Source organism: Paramisgurnus dabryanus, chromosome 3 (genome assembly GCF_030506205.2).
Source record: "Paramisgurnus dabryanus chromosome 3, PD_genome_1.1, whole genome shotgun sequence".
NCBI classification, from domain to species: domain Eukaryota; kingdom Metazoa; phylum Chordata; class Actinopteri; order Cypriniformes; family Cobitidae; genus Paramisgurnus; species Paramisgurnus dabryanus.
In genome coordinates, this window is record NC_133339.1 from 19,172,683 (window position 1) to 19,195,736 (window position 23,054).

Consider the following 23,054-nt stretch of genomic DNA (forward strand, 5'->3'; position numbering starts at 1 on the left):
TTTGCATACTGCTCAGGCCTGTCTTTCTGCTTAGAAAGACGGAACATGAAACAATACATAGGCTTCCTATACTATACACATAGCTGAAGGATTCAGTTTCTCAAAGTGTTTGGAAGGAGGGGAATGGTACTCTAATGGATAAACTAAATAGGCCTGTTTACAATTTTTAGTTGAGCTCAAAAGAAAACATCTAAACAAAAATAAATAGGCTACAAAAGATGCAAGAGAGCAAACATTATGTACATTATGTAGCAAACATTGTGTATAATGTTTGCTAATCTGGGTATTGACAACCAATAGGCCTAATAATAATCTACTAGCCTACAATCAGAGACGACTACCCATCAGACTATGATCTTATTTATTAATGGTATGTTTTAATTATCATAGCAGCATTGACATAAATAGATAGTATATGCATAGAAGCCCAAACAGAAATGCACAGTTTGTGTGTGTGGCCAGCAGGTATTCATCAAGGTGTGGGGTCTGTTTACACAGCCAGAAACAAACAAACAGCTTTATTTTATCTAACCGTAACCTTATTGAGCCTTCAAAGTGCTCTCTGAAACTACACCTGAGATGGCTTGTGTACTTGAAATGAGAACATGAAAAGTTTGTTATAGAGCTAAGCCAAATACATCGTTAGAAAGATCTTGACCTGCAGAATAACATATGTCAGTATAAAGAATCTACATGGCTCCTGCTTTGAAATACGGACCTTTAAAACATCACCTTGGTGCATTTTTGAATGCTTATAATTAGGCAACAAAAGGGGCTATAGACATGGGACAAACTCTTAATGAGAGCTGACCTCAGTTATAATGTCAATATAGTCAACAACTTGGGACTCTATCTATCAAATATGGTTAAAATTTATTTAAACCTATTTAACATTTAAATATTTAAAATCTGATTGCATAAGTGTGTTAACAATCCCCTAAACACCTTGTACTCTCAACTCACTATTTACAACCTCCAATTATAAGAAAAACACAAATGTTTTAAAAAACTACAATTCCCTACATGTGTGCAATGCAGCTTGATACAAATCAACACTAAAATTGTAGTTTTTCTGGTTTGCAAAGTAGGGCTGTAAAAACATATATCTACTGAATATATAAACACCTAGTTCAGACAAACTATTAATTATGCTGCATCTAGATGATCTACGTTAAGAAAATGTAAAAAAAGTTGTTTGTTTAAGATATTTTAGCAGAAACAGTGTTTTTTGCTAGATGGGATACAGCTACGCGCTTTAGGGTTAAGTTTGGGGTAGAATTCGGATGTAAACAGCGGATCTGTCTAGATGTGATACAACTTGTCTTAAATCGCGTGAAATGTTTGGTTTAGGGTTAGGTTTTGGGGATAGGATTAGGATAATAACAGCGCTCATCCGCGAGATTTTGCTGTTGCTGTATCCCTTCTAGCCACAACGCCGAAACAGCAGAACACGCAAACCCCGCCTTCAACACAATGCACTTCTGTAACCTTCTGCTACCAAAAAACTCATTTCTCAAAATCGAATTAGAAATTGTTCAAAATGATTATATTGTTGAGTTATCAAGTTTTTGTTTTCTGTAGGAAAATGTTGAATGTCATTTAAAAAGAAAACACGTCATGCAACCAACGTGGTTTCAATAATAGCAGCCAAGCAACCACCATAGCAACGAACTATATAATACTAAATGTAATATAATGGGAAGAAAAAAGTATTAATCCACATCAACTTAGTTCGGGAGAATTTCAAGCCAATATGGTTATGTAAGAACCTACTGTATGTGGCAGTCTTGTGGATTATGACTGTAAAATCATTGTATAAGTCATTTATTAAGTTAATCACTATTCATTCACCTCTAAAGTGTGCTGTGACAATTGCTGAAATCATGACTATAACTCATTGTGGAAAACATTTTATTTTTTACAAACTTTTACAGTATTTGTTTCAAAGGATTCAAGATTCAATACTTTGTCATTTCAACTTAGCACACAAAAACAAAACACCTTACACACATTTGTACATTACAGTAAATAAGTAACATCACAATGGTAAACACACAATTTTGTCCTCACACAGACTAGTGTGATTATGTGTGCTTAAAAACAGTACCTACGTTTTAAAATAAATCAGACCTAGTAAAACATCATGTTTGCACAAGTAAGGCGAGCATTATATTACACCACCATAAAGGTTTCTATGATATGCTGCAACATATACTATACATTTACATCATTCTTTTTACAGAATACAATATCAGACTAGAAATTAAAAAAATATCTGTAGTGCTAGTTCAAGTCTCAAGTCTCAATTTATTTATAAAGCACGATTAAAAACAACTCCAGTTGACCAATGTGCTGTACAATGAGATAATGACTAATTAAAAAAAACACAAATATACAAACCACATCAACATCAGACAACAAATATCATCACGAGTCATAGGCCTTAGTAAAAAAGTATGTTTTTAACTTAGATTTAAAAATATGTAATGTTGGGGATATTCTTATATGAAGCGGTAAAGTGTTCCAAAGTTTAGGTGCGACTATGGCAAAAGCTCGGTCACCCCTAGATTTTAATTTGGACTTTGGAACAGTTAACAGATTCTGGTTGGCAGACCGAAGAGTTCTTTCTGGACGATATTCACCCAACAAATCCGAGAGGTAGAGGGGAGCGAGTCCATTTAACGATTTAAAAACGAGCAAAAGCACTTTAAAATCAATTCTACACTGTACCCGAAGCCAATGTAAAGACATTAGCACAGGAGAAATATGTTCGTATTTACGAACGCCGGTTAACAGCCGCGCAGCGGAATTTTGAACCATTTGTAATCTCGCTATTAACGAGCTATTTATTCCCACATACAGCGCATTACAATAATCAATTCTGGACGAAATAAAAGCGTGGGTTGCAATTTCTAAGTGTTTAAAAGAAAGAAAGGTCTTCACTTTAGCCAGCATTCTTAATTGGTAAAAACTCGCTTTTACAACTGCATTTATTTGCCTATCAAATTTTAGTGCACTATCGAAAAATACACCTAAGTTTTTTACACTTGATTTGACCGAAGAAGATAAAATACCAGAATTTCCAAAAGAATTTTCCAGAACATCGGGCGAGCCAAACACAATGATCTCCGTAGTTATCATATTTATCCACATTGTCATTATCACTCTTATCATTGTATACCAGTGTCTGTATGCTTGGCATGGGGAGGGCCTGACACAAGTGGGGGTTGTCTGCAGGAACAAAGTCTGATACATGTGGGTGAAACATCACAATGGCTTGATGTAGTTTTCTTTCCAGCTGTTGGAAGCGTTGAATGAGTCTTCATATGTAAGGCATCAATCCCTCGCCTCCTTGAAACATCATCTTCTTCAATCTAGAAAACAAAATGCTATGTTATGTTACCAGGTGGTTTCTAATATGATTTGCAGGTAGTTAGTTTGTCAGATGGTTACTAGAGTGACTGCTGTGTGGTTACTAGGGTAAAGTAATTATACTTACAGTGTCATCAAAGCAGAAGTAGACATGCCAAGAGGGATCACATGATTCCTGAAAATCAATTGTCGCAGGTAAGAAGCTCATCTGCGGTGACCATTGAATGCTGTTGTATTCTTTTATTGCCTGTCTCAGTCTATTGCTGGAGCTGGCTACCTGCTTGGAGAGTCTAATGGCAATGCCCTGCCCATCTGAAGCAAAGCTAGGAAACAAGCATGCAGAAAAATGAATGTATTAGTTTGTATTATAGTCCTTTTTAAGTTCAAACCTAATGTCATATTGTATCTACTTATCCACTTATAGCACTATACATGGATATATTCTTCTCAGGTGGAGGAGGACTGCTCTCTCTCCCTTGATTCAGTTCTAGCCTTGAAGTTGGACTCTGAGCTCACGGTCCACATCTTTAAGGGTAGACTGGAAGTTTGAATCAGACTCTTGCCATCTTCTCCCAATACGGTATTTTTTCTCAATGTTCAGCAGAGTCCTCAATTCTAATATCTACACATTACAAAAAGTACAGCACAAAAGTTCAGTAGCTAGCAAGCAGAAAGCATTACCGTGGTACACCTGACCAAACATATGTTACAAGTAAGGCCTTGGCGGTAATAGATTACTAATTACACCACATGACGATTTGCAATAATGCTGCAATATTTTTTATTTATAACCACTGTGGTGGCAGTTTCCTTCAAAACTATGCCATTACTATAATCACACGTTGAAGCACATCAGCAAGGCACTTAAAGGAAAACACCACCGTTTTTCAATATTTTACTACAGGGCTATTCAGATCTTACCCTGGAGGGCCAGAGCACTGCATAGTTAAGCTCCAACCCTGATCAAACACACCTGAGCAAGCTAATCAAGGTCTTCATGATCACTAGAAAATCACAGGTGGTTAATGGTACATAAACCCAGTAGTGCTCCAGCACTCCAGTGTAAGATTTGAATAGCCCTGTTTTACTATGTTCTTACCTCAACTTAGACGAATTAATACATAACTATATTTTTTCAATGCGCGCACTGTTAATCTTTGTACAGTGCCTTGTGAATGTATTAGCGTTTAGCCTAGCCCCATTCATTCATATGGCTCCAAACAGGGATGAATTTAGAAGCCACCAAAAACTTTCAGGTATTTAGACGAGTAAGTATGGTGGCACAAAATAAAACTTTTGTGTGGAGCCATAGGAATGAATGGGGCTAGGCTAAATGCCAACACATTCACGAAGTGCTTAACAAAGACTAAAAGTGCATGCATTGAATAAAGATAAGTATGTATTAATTCATCTAAGTTGAGCTAAGAACATAGTAAAATATTGAAAAACGGAGGTGTTTTCCTTTAAAGACGTCTGTAATTACCAAAGTCTTACATAAAAACATTAAACTCTTACTTGAACTTGTCTGATGATGTAGTCGCTTTTCCATCTACAGACAGAGTCTCTGAAGAAAAGACGACATTACTACCACAGTACCACTGTAATAAAGTAATTAATTTCATGTTACTTCTGTTTCTTTGTTAATAGTATTCATGACATTCTTACAGTATTTAAGACTTTAACTTCAGTTCCTTACTTATTGGTTTCTGTTGGGCTAGCTTTTTTCCATCTCTCCATGTCTCCTTCAGAAATCAACACTATACAACAACAATAACAGAAAACAAGACACACATCAATCCTAAATACTCTTGTGCAAAATGCACTTATAAATGGAATGTAATATTCTCCCATCTACAACTAATTGTTACCTGCTTCTTATGTGCATTGTTTACCTGGTGCCTCTCTGATGACATGAGATATCTTCTTGAGCAATATTTTCTCTGCTTTGTCTACTCTTTGCAGGAGCTGCACCTCTGAAAAGATGAAAAGACAGTTTAATCTACTTATAGTATGCTTACCATTTTGTGTGTGATTGACTTCACTCCAGAAAATATAAAATGTATAAACAGTGAACCACCAGCACAGAATTTTGAAAGGTTATACAGCAGTAGACACACCTAGGTCAGTTGATTTCCTCCGTCCATAATGCAAAAGGGCATCAGTCAGTAGGTCAAGGCGATGAGATGGAGTCATCTCCTTTGTGACTCTGGCAAATCTTTGGAGGAAAGACCACAGCCTTTCCATTCCTTCCCCATCTGTGAGCCCAAACCCATCAAGCCATCTGGTACTGTACTTGATCTATGATTAAAGCAAAGTGGTAAAATATCACATACTGTATACTGACACGAAGCATGATCCTACTGCTTATAGTGATCTTATAGTTATCATAGTATTTGCAGGTTTTGGAGGCACCAATTTCTTTGTAGCAAGCACTACACTGGCGTGTTCTGGATCCAGGTGCCTTGTGTGTGTCAGTGTGTAAGTTGGCGAGTGAGTGAGTGAGTGAGTAGGAGAGTGAGTGAGTGAGTGAGTGAGTGAGTGGGAGATATTTTTTTTTATTCTTTATTTACTAAACATTGTATGTATATAACTATTTACAACAAACCCCAAGATCCGCCCACTATCATAAGACTTTATAATAAAATAAATAAATAAAACGCCAATAGAATAAAACTGACCAAAAAGAAAGATCTAAATGTCTAAAGATTTCTGAATTGTACCACAAATGTATTAAAAGCACGGTGTTGTTGTTACTGTTTTTTACTATGTATAAAAAGGCTGAACTACTGTGGTAAAAGCATAAGGTTTGCTGTTACTGTACTACAAAATACCACAGTAGAAGTAGACTAACTGCGGTAAAAACCTGGTACGATTTGTGTACTATGAACACAAAATACCACAGTAGAAGTACATTGGTAGTTAATTCCAAAAATATGAATATAATAAAATGATCGAGGATCTGTCACGTTATGTTAATGGTGACTAACATAACGTGACTAGCTTTTCACCCACTGCTTGATTATGTGTTGTGTTGAACTTATTTTGAACAAAAAGAAATTATGTAATATAGATGACCAATACAATTCAGAGAACATTTAGAAGCCGATCTGGATTAACACATATAATGAATTTAAAATCGAACAAACATACACTTTATGGTATACTCACCGAGATGTGATGACATTTGTAAATTGATGATAAATTTCGCGATGATGTGCGAATGAGATTTGGGTCACGGCGGGGCGTAGCCACGAGTGTGCCAGAGCCACCCAGAGTGGCACACCTAAAATGGATGCAGAATATTTATTTATAGTTTCAATTTTGTTGTTTACTTAGAATATATATATATATTTAAAATAAACCTTTCACACGCAAGTTACAAATATTTTATCTGACCCCTTGTGTCCATGGCGACGGGTCATGATTGTCACGTGACACACCGCAACAACAATAATGTATGCTATTCGTTTTATTTCGTTTTTTCCTTTTTTTTAATTAAAAATATTAACTAACTTGCTTACCATGTCAACTATCTGATATTCCAATCCTTCGTTTAAAGATCTTCATAAATTATCTTGATCTATAACGAGATGAGTCGATTACAGCACCTGAATTCCCCAGCGTTTATGGTTATCTTGCCTGCCTGTGACACACGCAGATTTTCAGATGCACACCCAGAGGTTTTTTTCTGGCTACGGGTCACGCTTCTTGAATGCGATGAACAAAATCGTATGGTATAGTACGATTTAATATATTCGTATTAATTAGCACGAAATCCCTGCGACACAGGGCTGTGTTAAATGCGATGAACTAATCGTACGATTTCGTACGAGCCAGCTCATATGATTTCATACGATTTAGCCACTTGGTTAAATCGTTTGAATTATTACGAATTCGCTGTGAGATAGGGTTGGCTCCGACATAAGGGTCCTATTAAAATGTGTCTTCTCTACCTAGATTGACTGGATACGAATTGAGAACAGAAGATTATGCAAATCACTGATTAAATCAACCAACCAATCATAGGCACGAAGACATCAGTCAATGTCCCGCCCCCAAAGACCCAAAAGTCATATTGATCGAGCGAGCGTGTGTGGTGCAGCTGTGAGAGCATAGAGAGAGTCAGAATCGAGCAAAAGCTCATTCAAGCCCTTGCTTGCGTGACTGCATTTGTGTGCGCTGAGCGGAGGTGCGCTCTCGCAAGGATGCTTTACACAATTGTGTTCTGCTTTTTCGCGCTCGAATAGTGTTCGCGTGCTCGTATCTCTCACTCGCGCGTGGTTTTTGTGCGCGCTGGGTCTGATTAAACACCACACCTTTCTTTCCCATTCTGACATTCAGTTTGGAGTTCAGGAGATTGTCTTGACCAGGACCACACCCCTAAATGCATTGAAGCAACTGCCATGTGATTGGTTGATTAGATAACTGCATAAATGAGAAATTGAACAGGTGTTCCTAATAATCCTTTAGGTCAGTGGTTCCCAACTTCAGTCCTCAAGGTCCACCTCCCAAAATGTTTTAAATGTCTCCTTATATGAAACACCTGATTCCACTCATCAGTCTTGTTCCAGAATGTTTAAAATGTTCCTTAATTAACACACTAACAAGCTAATGAACTGAATCAGCCCTTACAAAAATTAACCATGGTTTTACTACAGTTAAAAAAAAACATGGTTACTGTAGTAACTACAAGAACCATGGTTTAACTATGGTTTTTGAAAACCATGGTTGTCAAAACCATGGTTATTTTGTAGTTACCATGGTTTTCAAAAACCATAATTAAACCATGGTTATTGTAGTTACTACAGTAACCATGTTTTTTTGGTTTTAACTGTAGTAAAACCATGGTTAAATTTTGTAAGGGCTGATTCAGTTCATTAGCTTGTAAGTGTGTTAATTAAGGAACGTTTTAAACATTCTGGAACAAGACTGATGAGTGGAATCAGGTGTTTGTCAAAACCATGGTTATTTTGTAGTTACCATGGTTTTCAAAAACCATAGTTTAACCATGGTTATTGTAGTAAAACCATGGTTTTGCTCATAGTAATCAATACACCAAAAAAACATGGTTACTACACTTTTACCACAATAAAACCATGGGTTATTTTCGTATGGGAGGTGTTTTATATATGAAGACATCTAAAACATTCTGGGAGGGGGGGGGGGCTGAGGTGAGAGTATACTGTTACCGTGGTAAAGCATGGTAAACTAGACGCGTATCGGGTTTTACCACGCAGTAGCCGAAATAAACTGTTACTGTGGTAAAGCATGGTAAATTCGACGCGTATTAGGGTTTTACCACGCAGTAGCCGAAATAAACTGTTACTGTGGTAAAGCATGGTAAATTCGACGCGTATTCGAGTTTTACCACGCAGTAGCCGAAATAAACTGTTACTGTGGTAAAGCATGGTAAATTCGACGCGTATTAGGGTTTTACCACGCAGTAGCCGAAATACACTGTTACTGTGGTAAAGCATGGTAATTTCGACGCGTATTCGGGTTTTACCACGCAGTAGCCGAAATAAACTGTTACTGTGGTAAAGCATGGTAAATTCGACGCGTATTCGAGTTTTACCACGCAGTAGCCGAAATAAACTGTTACTGTGGTAAAGCATGGTAAATTCGACGCGTATTCGGGTTTTACCACGCAGTAGCCATAATAAACTTTTACTGTGGTAAAGCATGGTAAAATCGACGCGTATCGCGTTACCTTTATCCTAATATTAACTGATCGAATCTGCGTCACGTTAAAGCTGAGGATGGCATTTAATCGTTTTAGTTACGATGTGCTGATTTAAAATCATTTTGAGATACAATAAGCCTAAGCAGAACTGACAGATATAAAACAGCGATTGAATTGAACACTTTTAACCTGATTTATATAGAGTAATAAACTTTATATCAAATTAAAGACACTTAACTTACCAATGCGTTGTTAAATCTCGCGATGTAATGAAATGCAACTCCTAATGTAATGTCACATGGAGTTCTTCTCTTTAGCGACCCCAGTGGACGTTTGTTTTTCAAAACTGTAGCAATACGTGCCTATTGGTACATATTTTTGGCGCTGCAAAAAAGTGTGCAGAGGTACGTATTTCCCATGAGACCAGGTTGTTTTTTAAATGTACTTAAAATATTCCAAGTGTACCGAGATCAAACCATCGATTTATTTCAAGAAAAGATGCAAAAGTGATGACTAGGGATGGGCATAATTAATCGACGATCGATAATTGATTGTTAAGAATTTCGTCGATGACGTTAATTTGTTATCAATTAATTGAATGCATTTTTTTTTATCTAACTCCTGTTTCACAAATACTCCGTATGCAGTGCGTTTGCGTATGTGTGCGGCAAATCCGTCAAGCACCCGTTGCAGTGCGCTGCTGACCGCTTATTCTGCATATAAAACGTTCATGTGATTGACACTTTCTGTGAACACTTTTCCGCATAAACAATAGAACAAAGCATCATTTCTTTTTCACAAAACAATATATTTTAGATATTATTTGACAGACTAGTAAATGTGGATTAAGGATGTTTAAAATCTCTAGCCTGGTGGTCAGGATCTGAATGGATCAAATCAGCAGTTTTGCAATGCTTTATTTATCTCCACATATATCATAAATAAAAATAAGCAGAGTAACTTTGCAAGTCTACCCTTCCACATTATATATTTCCTACTATGTATGTATATGATTTCCAAATAATAAACGAGAGTATTCAATGACAAAAAACGTCTCATATGGAAATAAATCCTCACAATATTATTATTTCTCAAAACTTTATGACAAAAATAAGCAACTGTATTCATACAGTTATTCAAAGACGCACACATTATTCCGCATATATTTGAATATTATACAAAAGTATTCATATAACGGCACGTTTCATATGGCAAATAAATATCCTCACATTAACATAACAGCATAATGAAATGAATAAACAGACAATGAAACAGGATTGAAATATAAATTGTATTATTATTACCGGAAACAAAGCAATATTGCTAAAATAATCTCTGAGGTAAATGCGTCAAAAACGCTGTTACCCGCACAATAAGTCTAAATGAGCAATAAAAGTGAATAAAGCATTATTAGACCATGTCTCAAAACTTTATATGACAAAATATATTTAAAAGAAATGTATACTTACAGTTATTCAAAGATGCACACATTATTCCATATTACTCCCGTTTATGAGCACGTTTGTCTCCGGCCTCGCTCTGTTATGTAATAGATTGACAGGTGCGCATCTCCGTCTTTCAAACATATATAATTTTGTAATTACTACCTTAGGAAAATTAGCCATGATTTTATCATTGTGAAAATGTTTTTTTTTTTTTTGCAGATTAAAAAGATTTGTATTTCCGCAATTTTACTACAAATACCATGGTTATGGTATATTGTGGAGTTGGAGACCATAGTAAATTTGTGTCTACTGTTTTACAACAAATAAAAACTAAAAGACTATGTTAGTATAATTAAACAATGGTGAATGGGGCTCACAAAACGCACGCTGTTTCACACATACTCTGTATGTGGAATAAGCCAAGTTAGCGCTGAGGTACCTGTGCATCCCGGTCAGTCTCCTCTGAGAGGCTGTTTTCGGCGGCGGCTGGACTGACGGTCACCATGGGTTGCGGTCGCGTCTGACCCCAAAAAATGCTTTTATTTCTCAAAAAAAATCAGTAGACTGGTGCAGAAGTTTTAGGCGAGTTACTTAAGTTAGTTATTTTTCACGAGGCTTTAAGTAGCCTAATTTGTCATAGCCTAATGTTAGGAAGGCTAATATCTTACACTTTCTTCATGGCTTGAATAATTTTGAGTTACATTTTGACAAAACCTTTCAGAAGTATTATGTTTTTTGTTTAATTTAATGTTAAACATGAATCTGTTTTTTTTTTATTTTGGAAATAATGAGGTCTCTGTTTAAGAACGCTGGCTCGCAGCTGCAGGTTCCGCTGCTTTAGAGCACCGCACATGCACGCACATATATGTTTGAAACATAGTTTAACTGTCTGCCACAAGTTGATCTTGTAATAAAGGTCTCATCGAGGAAAAACACGCTGTATATTTGTATTCATTGCATTTTTTAAGTATAAAAGTTAAATAACAAATTGTATTATAAAAATATTAATGATTAATCGATAGTCGATCGTTAATTCTCCCGACGATCGACAAAGAAAACTTAATCGAATGCCCATCCCTAGTGATGACAATCCACTGTAAATATCAGATCCAAACACGGTACACGGATTCAAAAACTGCCGCCAGAAGAAGCGATGATACGTCAACTATAATTGTAAAAAGGCATCGGCTCTCATGTGTCTCATGACCGATCACTTCATTACGTCACTTCATGACCACAGAGTTCTTCATATAAAGTGATCGTATTGCTTCAGTTCGCAAGGTTTGCAACGTGAATGGTTTGTAATACTTTTATACTGTTTTATGCAATAAAAAAAGTTTCTACATTTATAAATTCATAAAATTAAATGTGTCTAATCTGATGTATAATGCAAAAACCTTAAAACGTAATAAAACAGGTTGTATAAGCTACTGTCGCTATAGGACACTAATCCCTTAATACGTCACTTTACATCGTAATAAGGTGCTTGAGGACCTATGAGGTCGTAATTTTTGGGTGACAGTCTCTAATAAAAACAATACATTTCATAAGGTCTTTATACACCACCAGTATTGGGCAAGTACTTCCAAAGTGTAATACATTATATATTACAAATTACTGTCAATATATTACTGTAATATATTATATTTTGTAATGCGTTGCTTTCAACACTGTATACCACCGATAATATAGTTATGTATATTATATTGCATTTCTGTCAAGAGATCCTTATAAAAGTCCCACATTGCACCTTTATGTCATTCATCAACTTTGCGTAAAGAACCAAAAAAGAATAAAAAATGAAGGGGTGAACTATTCCTTTAAGCGTAAGGTATAATAGCAGTGATGGGAGTTCAAAGATGGCTCGGTCCTGGCGATCAGTGAAGGTTAGAGTCAATAAGCTTCCAGTGAGGGATTTAGTTGGATTCTAGCGGTGTGAACAGAATTTAGTGAACAAAGGAGAGGGACAAAGCCAAGGACAGCCAGTACACTGAGAGAGAGAGAGAGAGAGAGAGAGAGAGAGAGAGAGAGAGAGAGAGAGAGAGAGAGAGAGAGAGAGAGAGAGAGAGAGAGAGAGACCCAAGTTGGACCTGAATCAGTCTCTGAACACCACACAGTTCACAGACCATTAATGAACAGAAGGAACAAAGAAAAAGATTGATGAATAATAGACACAGAACAAATGAGTGGCAAAATAAAGGGACAATAGTGCACTTGTAGACTGTGTTCTTTCTGTATACAAAGTATCACAAAATAATTAATTCATAAATAATGATTATGTACTCATAAATAAAAGTGAATAATGAATAATAGTGGAATTTGACGCAACTAGGTTAGTTAAAGCAATTAGTTAGTTATCAGTTGTATTGCCATTTATAGGGGTGTCATGATTCTCTGAATCCTCGATTCAATTATATTTTTGCTTCTAAAGTCACGATTCGATTCTTGCTATTTACTTTTTTTTAAAGAACAGGTTGCATGCCATTTTTAGACTTGACTTTCTGAGAACATTTGACCTTGAACCCGGAGATGCCCTGCCATGTTAGTCATGCTGCCAGTGGAAAAATATGGTACACGGCATGCACATACCTGATAATATGAAACTTCCTGTCAGATGAACATCTGTCAGTACTCCGCACCTTAAAAATTCGCTTTTATTACCATCAGATGAGATTGTGAGACTATACCCCAATAAGTCATGTTTAAATGCTGTTCTCATAACTCTTAAGCAACTGAAATAAGTTATTGTGAAACTTAAACAGATCTCAGTTCAGAGAAACGACCGGTCCTGTCACAGATGCCGCTCTGCTCCACTCTGATTGAGTTCAGCTGAAGGCGGGAGGCGCTTGCTGTTTTTTGTTTCCCATGTAAAGAGCAGCGTGTGTGGTGTCTCCTGCATCTGCCATGCTATCACTTAACTGGCTGTAGCTAGCAAAGTTAAAGGAGGTTGACTTGCAGCACTTTTTTTTTTCGCGTGGCAAGCCGACAGCATGGCAGCGTGGCAGCATCGGTGATTCAATTTTTTAATTCGAAGTTCGAGGTTGTGACTTCATTTCGATCGTGACACCCTTAATTGCCAACGCAGATTAAATGTTGCTGCTTTTGAGCTGGTAAAACAGATATTCAGTTTATTGTCTAGATGGCTCTTCTGAACCTTTATTCGAGATTCAACATAGCAGGACATCTTAAAAAAAATGTGAACACTTAAAATATTCTGTATCGGAGATGTGGACTTAAAGGATTATTTCACTCAGAAATGAAAATTCTCTTATCAATAACTCATCCTCATATTATGGAATCCCACATGACCTTCTTTCTTCTACACAACAAAAAATGAGATAATTAAATAAATATTAATCATTGTTATGCCATTTAAATGTCAACTTCATAACACAAGAGCTTACCCCTAAAATACATGTCTCGTCAATCAGGCAGCTGGTTCTGTCTACATTTTTTTTAGTCAGTTTTTAAATGCAAAATTTTTTCTACACAAGACAAGTGAGACGTGACTTGGATTGACTGCAAAATATTGCTTGGAACTAGAATTGTCTGGTTTGTGTTGCACGTCCCTACGTGCCAAGTGTCCTGCGGAGAGACTGATGGTGTACAAATCCTTCTCTTTTTAGGGCCCTAACAGAACTGTTGAAACAGCCAGGCGAGGCAGGGGGCGTGGACAGAGGAGGCCACCACCCAATCGGATCCAACGGCATCTCTGGCAGATCGATGCACACTAATAACGGTGAGTCAAAGATGCGCATTTACTTTGGTAGAATCTGCTGTGTTTGTTCCCAGGGGATTCACAGATATACAGAGCGTCGAATTAAATGTAATAGCATTGGGGCAAAAATCTAGGCAGATCATTTTATTTTATTTCCTACAGTTTGCTAAAGAGATGAGCCTTGCTGATTTGTGTCAGTTTCAAGTCAAACTTGTTGTTATCCTTCTAACCTTCATATCTACAAATACTGGGTTATTTTCAACCCAGTATCAGACGTCACACCCACGGACCGATGGCTGAACGCCTGATGCATATGGCACACTTTTCTGGAAACACTTTAGCAACTTCGAAAGTAGTCCTTTGATTAAAATATACAGAATTTCCGGGAGACGTGTGTGTCGCGTTCTTTAAAGGGGACATTTCTCATTACTTTTTTTAAGATACCAAAAACATTTTTGGTGTCCCCAGAGTACACATGTAAAGTTTTAGCTCAAAATATCATATAGATAATTTATTATGGCATGTTAAAATTGCCACTTTGTATCTGTGAACGAAATTGTGCGGTTTTTGGGTGTGTCCTTTAAAATGCGAATGAACTGATATCTGCTGTAAATGGCAGTGCCGTGGTTGGATAGTGCAGATTAAGGGGCGGTATTATCCCCTTCTGACATCACAAGGGGAGCCAAATTTCAATGACCTATTTTTTCACATGCCTGTAGAGAATGGTTTACCAAAACTAAGTTACTGGGTTGATCTTTTTCACATTTTCTAGGTTGATAAAAGCACTGGGGACCCAATTATGGCACTTAAACATGGAAAAAGTCAGATTTTCATGAAATTGCCACTCCATTATGGGATATTTGAAAGTGTTTGCCATTGTTGTTATGAACTTCAGAGACGTTTGTTAATGAATTATTTACTCTGTACGTTATTGTAGAGACATTTTCTCACCCTTAAACATGACGCGGCACATAGCAAAACGTGATTGGTTGCTTTAAGTGTCAGTCATGTGGCCTCTTGGGTGGTCCTTGGCCATTTAAAGGGATAGTTTGGCCAAAAATGATATTAAACTCATGATTTACTCACCCTGAAGCTGCCCGAGATGCATATGTCCATCATTTTTCAGATGAACACATTTTCAGTTATTTAAGAAAATGTTTTAGATCTTTCAGTTAATCAAATGTAAAGTTACAGGGTCCACGTCCTTCAAGTCCAAAAAATGTGCATCCATCCTTCACAAAATAAATCCAAATGGCTCCACGATGATAAACAAAGGTCTTCTGAGGGTAATCCACGCCGTTTTGTTGTAGAAATATCCACATTTAAAACTTTATAAACGAAAATAACTAGCTTTTGATAACGCCACCATCTTAACGTCCGCATTCAAGATGAGAGCGTACGCAGTTTACGGAGGTTTCTCTGCTGCTGCTGCTCTGTGCCCCCGCCCTCCGCATTCGGGGGTGAGTAAATCATGGGTTTAATATAATTTTGGCCGAAATATCCCTTTAAAGTGGCCATGGTTTCCAGACCTTCAGTATAATGGTCTGGGTATGCAGGAATATTTTTAACCCAGGATGGGTCAAAAAGAGATGAACCCAACCTGCTCAGTTTTAATGTAAGCTATGCTGGGTCCTTTTAACCCAAAATGCTGTTTGTTGGGTCAAATATAAACCATTTCTTGGTTAATTTTAACCCAGCATCTGAGTTAGTTTAACAATTTTTTTTAGAGTGAAGGGTGCAGAATATACACTGTCAAAAATAAAGGTACAAAAGCTGTCTGGGGCATTACCCTTTAAAAAAGGTCCTAAAATGTACCATTTAGGTACAAATATGTATGTTTGAACTGTCAATATGTACCTTTGAAGTACTAATATGCACTCTTTGGGTACAAAGGTGTACCTTTTTGAAAGGGTACTGTCCCAGTGACAACTTTTGTACTTTATTTCTGAGATTGTACCAGAATTAGGGGAGGCTCTTTTGACGTGGGCCAATAAGAAATCACCCAGAACACCTTAGAACGTGCAAGCAAGATATCAGCAACTGCCCACAACATCCTCACACTGTGGCAGCAACTTTTAGGTCACTTACTCTACCGTAGCTGGAAAATTACTGCCCAAGTCATTGTCCAACAGTATTACAGATAAAGCCAAAACAGACGCACTTGGGCTCTCCGGCCCATCACCTTTTGACCCAGCAAGTGTAATGAACCGTAAAGAGGGAGTAATTAAATTTGCGGATATGAGAGATCCTACTGCTGCTTAGAGGAGGCTTAACCAAGCAACTGTGCTAATTAAGACATAATTAAGAAACGTCAGCCAAGACCTGCTGATCAAGAACACACTGTCCTTCTGTCTGAGATTTAGGGAACCATTTATCTCTCTCGTGCTTTGCCGTTCACATGCACACATGTACGCACACGGTGTGAGTTTGCCTTTGTGTGTGTGAATATTTTTTACAGTACCTTTTATAGTTTTTATTTCATATAATCTTTTTCTTGTCTAAGTCCATAACCTTTCGTGTGTATTTAACCATGTGTTCGCCACGCCAGCTGGAACACTCAATGGGCCACCAAAGTCTAAAAAAGTCACACACAGGTAGCAGAAGAGTCGTGACAGGTAAAACCTCACCGAAGCAGGTGGTCCGATGGATTGGAACGGATGGATTTAAGGGGGAGATGGAATGATGAGGGCGAAGTGAACTGAAAGACCGATCGGAGGAATCCGGAAAAGTGATCGGTGAAGAGAAATAAAATGGAAATGAGACGCAGATGAATGAATAAATAAGCCAGAAGACCTTGAGGGAGGGAGGAATAAACCATTGGAAATTTTAAAGAATATGGGTGAGATATAGTGTGGCAAATGAAAGGAGAAATAAATAAATGACCTTACTAAAAAGAGTACTATGGTGGTATTGCGGTTAAATCGTTAAAGAGAAAAACATATACAGCATGGGGATGGGCTCAGCAACCACCCAGAGCACCCTTGAAACGACCTAGCAACACCCTGGCAACCATCAAAAAATATTTTTTACTGCAAAGCAATACCCTGGCAATCTCCCTCAACCCCTCGGCAACGTAGCAATGAGCGTTTTATTGGCGTCTTTAAAATAGACGGTAAAAAAACTCAAATAATAAAAGTTCTTTGTGAATCTTTCGTCATTATGTATCTGTGTAAAGGGTTTAGGGCATGATCCCAAGTTTTTATTTTAAGCCTTATTTTTTTAAATGTAGCTATAAATTATATAACGCCACAAATGTTTCGTTTTCTCATTTTTCATCTTGTCAGCCGCAAAGACAAATACAAACTGCCACAGCAAAGTGACTTCGGTTTTGACGACATGCTTTGAAAATAAGCTTGGATGATTGACAGGTTGTTAGTGACAGGTGGAAAGACGTGCATGTTTATCATATAGCAAAGATAAGAAACTGCTGATATATGTTTTCGTCTTTGCCGTCTGGTCGAGCAGGCGAACGCCTCTGGAACAGCCCGTAGGCAAAAACACTTTGAAGTTTTTTTCACCTGCTCTGGAGAGATGTTTCTGTAAGGCGGTAGATATCTAACTGCTGATGCCAGCATGTTTTAACTGCATTTTTAAATAAGCAATTGTTAGAGGTCTGGCTGGGTGCAAAATGTCTCATATGCGCAGCTAATGAGAGCGACAGCATGTGTTGTCACACTATTTGCATGTTGATGATGAAATATTATGTTGTGTATGTGTGTAAGACTAAAAGATTACGTGCCATATGTGCCAATCATGTACTTGGCAGCATGTGTGTATTATGCGTGTGTGTGCTGTCAGGAAGGGAGGTGTATGACAGACCACCCGTGAGACTCGTCCATCACAGTATGAAAGTGTGTGTGTGCGCGTGTTAATTGTGGCATGTGTGTATCCATATGTCTGAAATCTATTTTCGTCAGTGTTGTTAGTGTGTGTCTGTACGAGATATAATGCGTTTTAATAACTAGTAGTATGAATATGTGAAATCCAGACTAGAGTCTTATAATCTAATGAAAAGATTAGGAGCATGATGTTTGATTTTTTTTCTTTATTCTTCACACCATTCGAGCATCTATGGCTATATTCATGAAAACTGGTTTATCCATACACAAGTTGGGAGAAGGGCAATTTGGTATCTTCAATTGACCTAACCCAAAAGTAGTCCCCTGCTATTAAAGTTACTAACGGGACTATTTTCGGGCACTGCGTAATATCATTGCACCTCCTGCAGCCATGTTACGGCAGCAAAGTCCTTGATTATTACGCCAGAATGAGAATATAGTTCCTAGCCATATCTGCCCTAGAAAATCACAACTTTTAATTTTCTGTCGGTCTTAGTACACGATGTAACTACAGAAGAGTCAAGTTTTAAATAGGAAAAATATTTAAACTCTTTAGTAATTTTTTGCGCAATGCTAATGGTCTAATCAGATTCAATGGATTATGCTAAGCTATGCTAAAAGTGGTACCGCCAGACCTGAGATCGGCTAAGTGGATTAAAAAACATTAAAAATCAAATGTTTAACTCTAGGGATCTGGAAAATTTGCATATTTTCAAAAAAAGTGGAGTGTCCCTTTAAGAATTAGATGTTTATTTGTTTTAAAAGTACAATATTTATAATCAATATTCATCATAGAGGCCACTGAACACAAAATATAGTCAGCAATGTTCACTTTCTTTTTATAGAAACTATACTGTACACACAAAGTCCAAACTTGACATCCACCAAGGCTCAAAAATGAGCAAAAATGTCTTATGATCTTTGACCAGCATATTCTTTCAGTTGCCTTTGGCAGTCTGGAAAGAACTCATTTTTGGTCCTGCTTGCACGCACACACAAACTTCAAACACCAAAGTTTCAGTCATGTCCCCAGGCGGCATGTCCCCAAGAATCGTGATAGTCTATTTTGGTCGGACCCATGACCGGGCACCGCTGCCATTTTGTTAAAGTTATTTCACAGCACTTTGCGGGGATCAAAGTCGGCATGGCAATTTAGCAACAGGAAGCTTCATTCCTGCACATGCATCAATCATAAAGCTAGAGTAGAATATGTCAATCAAGTGCACATTGATGTCTTGGTGAAAAGCAAATGATTAAAGGCAATAGAGAAAAGTATAGTGGTTTAAAACGGTTACATGCAGGCTGAGAGAGAAAGAGGGGGGGGGGGGTAAAGAAATGCTTTTTAGGAAATGGAGTGGAAAGCCAGAAAATCTCAGAACACTGGAAAAAATTGGCCTTTCAACCTCTCTCATTCCATCTGAAAGAGGTTTAAATGTCACAAGGCATATAGTACATGTGGTCTGAGCAGAGACAACGAAATGTCAAGCATAGCATGATGACGTTATGTGTGCGCGTTTCTGCTCATACACGCCTTTAACCCTATAACATACACCCATCAGCCATAACATTATGACCACCTGCCTAATATTGTGTAGGTCCCGCTTTTGCCACCAAAAAAGCCCTGACCCGTCGAGCCATGTACTCCATTAGACCTCTGAAGGTGTGCTGTGGTATCTGGCACCAAGACGTTAGCAGCAGATCCTTTAAGTCCTGCAATGGCGCTTTTCCATTGGTCAGCTCACCTCATTTTGGCTTGGTTAGGTTTTCCATCGACTTCGGAGTGGGATGGATTATAGGCGTGTTGTTATATTTGCGCTGCCTAATGCTGTGACATCGTATAAATGAGAGCGTTATTGGAATGCTATACCTCCCCATACATTCATTTATTTCACAAAAAAAATTGGCCACCATAAATAGATGTTTGTACATTGCATTTATCACTACCTCTGTCTCACATGACAGTTTCTGTACAACACCCATGGCGTCAGTCAACGCTCTCTGCCGAGCCTCATTTAAGCATATATGCAGACGTGCGCAACGCGAATGTGCCGCCACAAACTGCAAGTCTGGAAAAAACTGGTTAGGGATTCCTGATTCTCAAACTGTCATCTTTACTAAATGGTAGAGCTGCACGATTCTGTATAAAATGTTGCTTAAAATAAAGATCACGATTCTCGATAACTATTTTAAAGACTTACAACCTCTGAACACTAGGTTAACATTAGTTTTTACAGGTGAAAAGAATTCTGTAGATAATCTTTCAATTCAGCTAATGTTAATTGTAGAGTGATTATGTATTCACTTTTTAAAGAAAAACTTAAAAATATACATTTTAAGTAGCCTTAATAAAAAACAAATACGTTTTAGTGCAAATTGCTGCCACATGGATTGACATTAACTTTATGGTAATGAGCTATGACGCGGTTCGGCAGCAACCAATCGGAAGGCGGAAACCTCCGCTTGAGAGGATTCCAAATAATGCATTTGACCATCAGAGCGTCTTTTACACTTTGTTTATAGCTGTTGTTGCCAGGGCAGCCAGAGCGTTTTTTGATAGTCTCGCCTGCGGTGTGAACGTTCATCGGGTGAATAAATCTACAAAAAAGCGATAGCATACGCTGTACTGGTGGAGCAAACACGAGCATATCTGGCTTGTGCTATAATAAATGAGACGTCAAGACGTCATCGCAGCTGCTGTTAGTGATTGCGTGTTGTCATGAAAACTGACGAGACTGCATCTTTCATCGTAGAAATGCTGGGTTAAGATCGTTTGGGGGGTCGAATCGAGATCACAATCATTTAACGATTAATCGTGCAGCGCCATGGTTGGATTGTGCAGATTAAGGGCAGTATTATTATAATAAGATCCCCTTATGACATCATAAGGGGAGCCAAATTTCAATAACCCAATTATTCAGGTGGGAATAACAAACCTGCAAATGTTGAGCGAAATCAAAATAATAAGAATACAGTTACCAACATCTCTTCATGTACTATTTTGAACATGATTTCAAGTGACATCATACAAACCAATTTTGTTGATTTTCCACATTTAAGGGGAACATTTTCATTACCGCAACGTGTCCATGGGCCTCATTTATAAAATGCTGCGTAAAAACCATCCTACATTTGATCTTACGATCATTTAACAAAAATGCGTACGTGTGATTCATAAACCGAACGTACGCGCAGAAAACGTTCGTACCTCTTTCAAATCCATAAATCGCAAATGAACTTGAACTTGTGCGTGCAGTCAAGCAATTTCAGATCTCCGCCTTTAAACGATGCGTAATTAATGTCAGACATATAAAAGAGCACTTGTTTAAACCCAATTTCAAACAGCAAGAATGGCTTATATTTCCAAAAACCTGCAGCAATCAGACAAGCAAAAGAGCGTATGTCTGCTCAGACTCTGACGTGGCGCTAAGCACTTTTCCACGTCAAAGACGTTTTTTATAAATATGGACTTTGCCGTGGATTTTTGCCTACGCACACTTTACGATCAAATCTGTGCGTACGCACGCTTTATAAATGAGGCCCCATGACTGGATTTGGGTTCTTTGACATGGAAAACTTATATTTAAAAACATGTGGTATTTGGTGATCATTGGTAAATGTAGAGACAATAATAAGGAATATAAATGTGTCCAGGAGCAATTTTCTCATCCTCCTCAACAATTTTCAATCATTGTTTAAGCCCTTAATAAACTAACATTTAAAAAAAAAACTTTGTTGTAAGGGACATAATTGACAGTGAAACTCAAGATGGCTACCAGGTAAGCAGCAATTTTTTTCTCTCTGATAAAAGGTACAATTTTGTTTGTCATAGTACCTAGACAACTTTTAGTTCTCATTACCGAAACATGAGTTTGTAAATGCATATATTTAATATAATGTTGCGGTAATTATCATTTTTGATAATGATAATCTAAAAAATTGAATAATTCTATAGGAAATGTTTTTTAAATTCTTTAAAAATAATGGTTATAGTAAGTTCAGACCTTAATCTTGCAAAAAAATTGCTTCAAGGGCTTTTATTAAAAATTCTGATGCTGGACACCTTCTAAATCTGGATTTTGTGAGAATCACCCGACTGGCCAATAAGAATCAAGCATTCAAACGAGCCGTGTAATAATTATATCTTCATTATAATGAATAACATCAGAGTTAATACACGACGACAGAATTTAAATGTAACTTTGTAAACCAATTACCTAAGTTTATTATATTAAATGTAATGGAACATTTAGTTTGTGATTCTTTATATAAAAATACTATTATCACAAAGTCCCATAACTGTTTTCTGTAGAATTCACAGCAATGCTTTTACTGTGTGTGTGTGTGTGTGTGTGTGTGTGTACCTGGTAATTATCACGTTGTGGGGACCAATTGTCCCCACAAAGATAGGAATACCAGTGTTTTTGTGACCTTGTGGGGACATTTTGATGTCCCCATGAGGAAACAAGCTTATAAATCAAACAAGATGATGTTTATTGAAAATATAAGGTACAAGAAAGGTTTTTGTGATGGTTGGGGTTAGGGAATGGGGCAGGTAAGGGGAATAGAATATACAGTTTGTATGGTATAAAATGCATTACGTCTATGGAATGTCCCCACAAAACATGGAAACCAGAATGTGTGTGTGTGTGTGTGTGTGTGTGTGTGTGTGTAATGTACAAGGATGTGTATTTCACTGTATTTGGCTGAGGTAGACAGGCTGTGGGCAATGTTTGAGACTCAGCTTGTTTGACCTTCGCAGTTTAAATCCACTGGTGTGACAGATGTTTGGAGATGTCCCTAAAAAAACAGCTGTTTCCTGCTACTCGGTGAAAAGTTCACCCAAAAATGATCTATGTTTTACTATGAAACACATTTATATGTACAACATTATGACATACATGCAGAGTCCATGTACAATATGCTGTCACAGTGACACTATCAGAGAGAGAGAGAGAGAGAGAGAGAGAGAGAGAGAGAGAGAGAGAGAGAGAGAGAGA

The 23,054-nt window shown here is 37.5% G+C and overlaps 1 protein-coding gene across 2 annotated transcripts in view; it reads left to right on the forward strand.

Annotated features, from left to right (window-relative positions):
- LOC135768592 (protein shisa-9) overlaps window positions 1-23,054 on the forward strand; it is an 88,815-nt gene that overhangs the window by 37,914 nt on the left and 27,847 nt on the right. For both annotated transcript variants that reach the window (XM_065277869.2, XM_065277870.2), the window contains exon 3: window positions 14,127-14,239. In XM_065277869.2, the coding sequence (XP_065133941.2) occupies window positions 14,127-14,239 (113 nt within the window). The remainder of the gene's footprint in view (window positions 1-14,126; window positions 14,240-23,054) is intronic.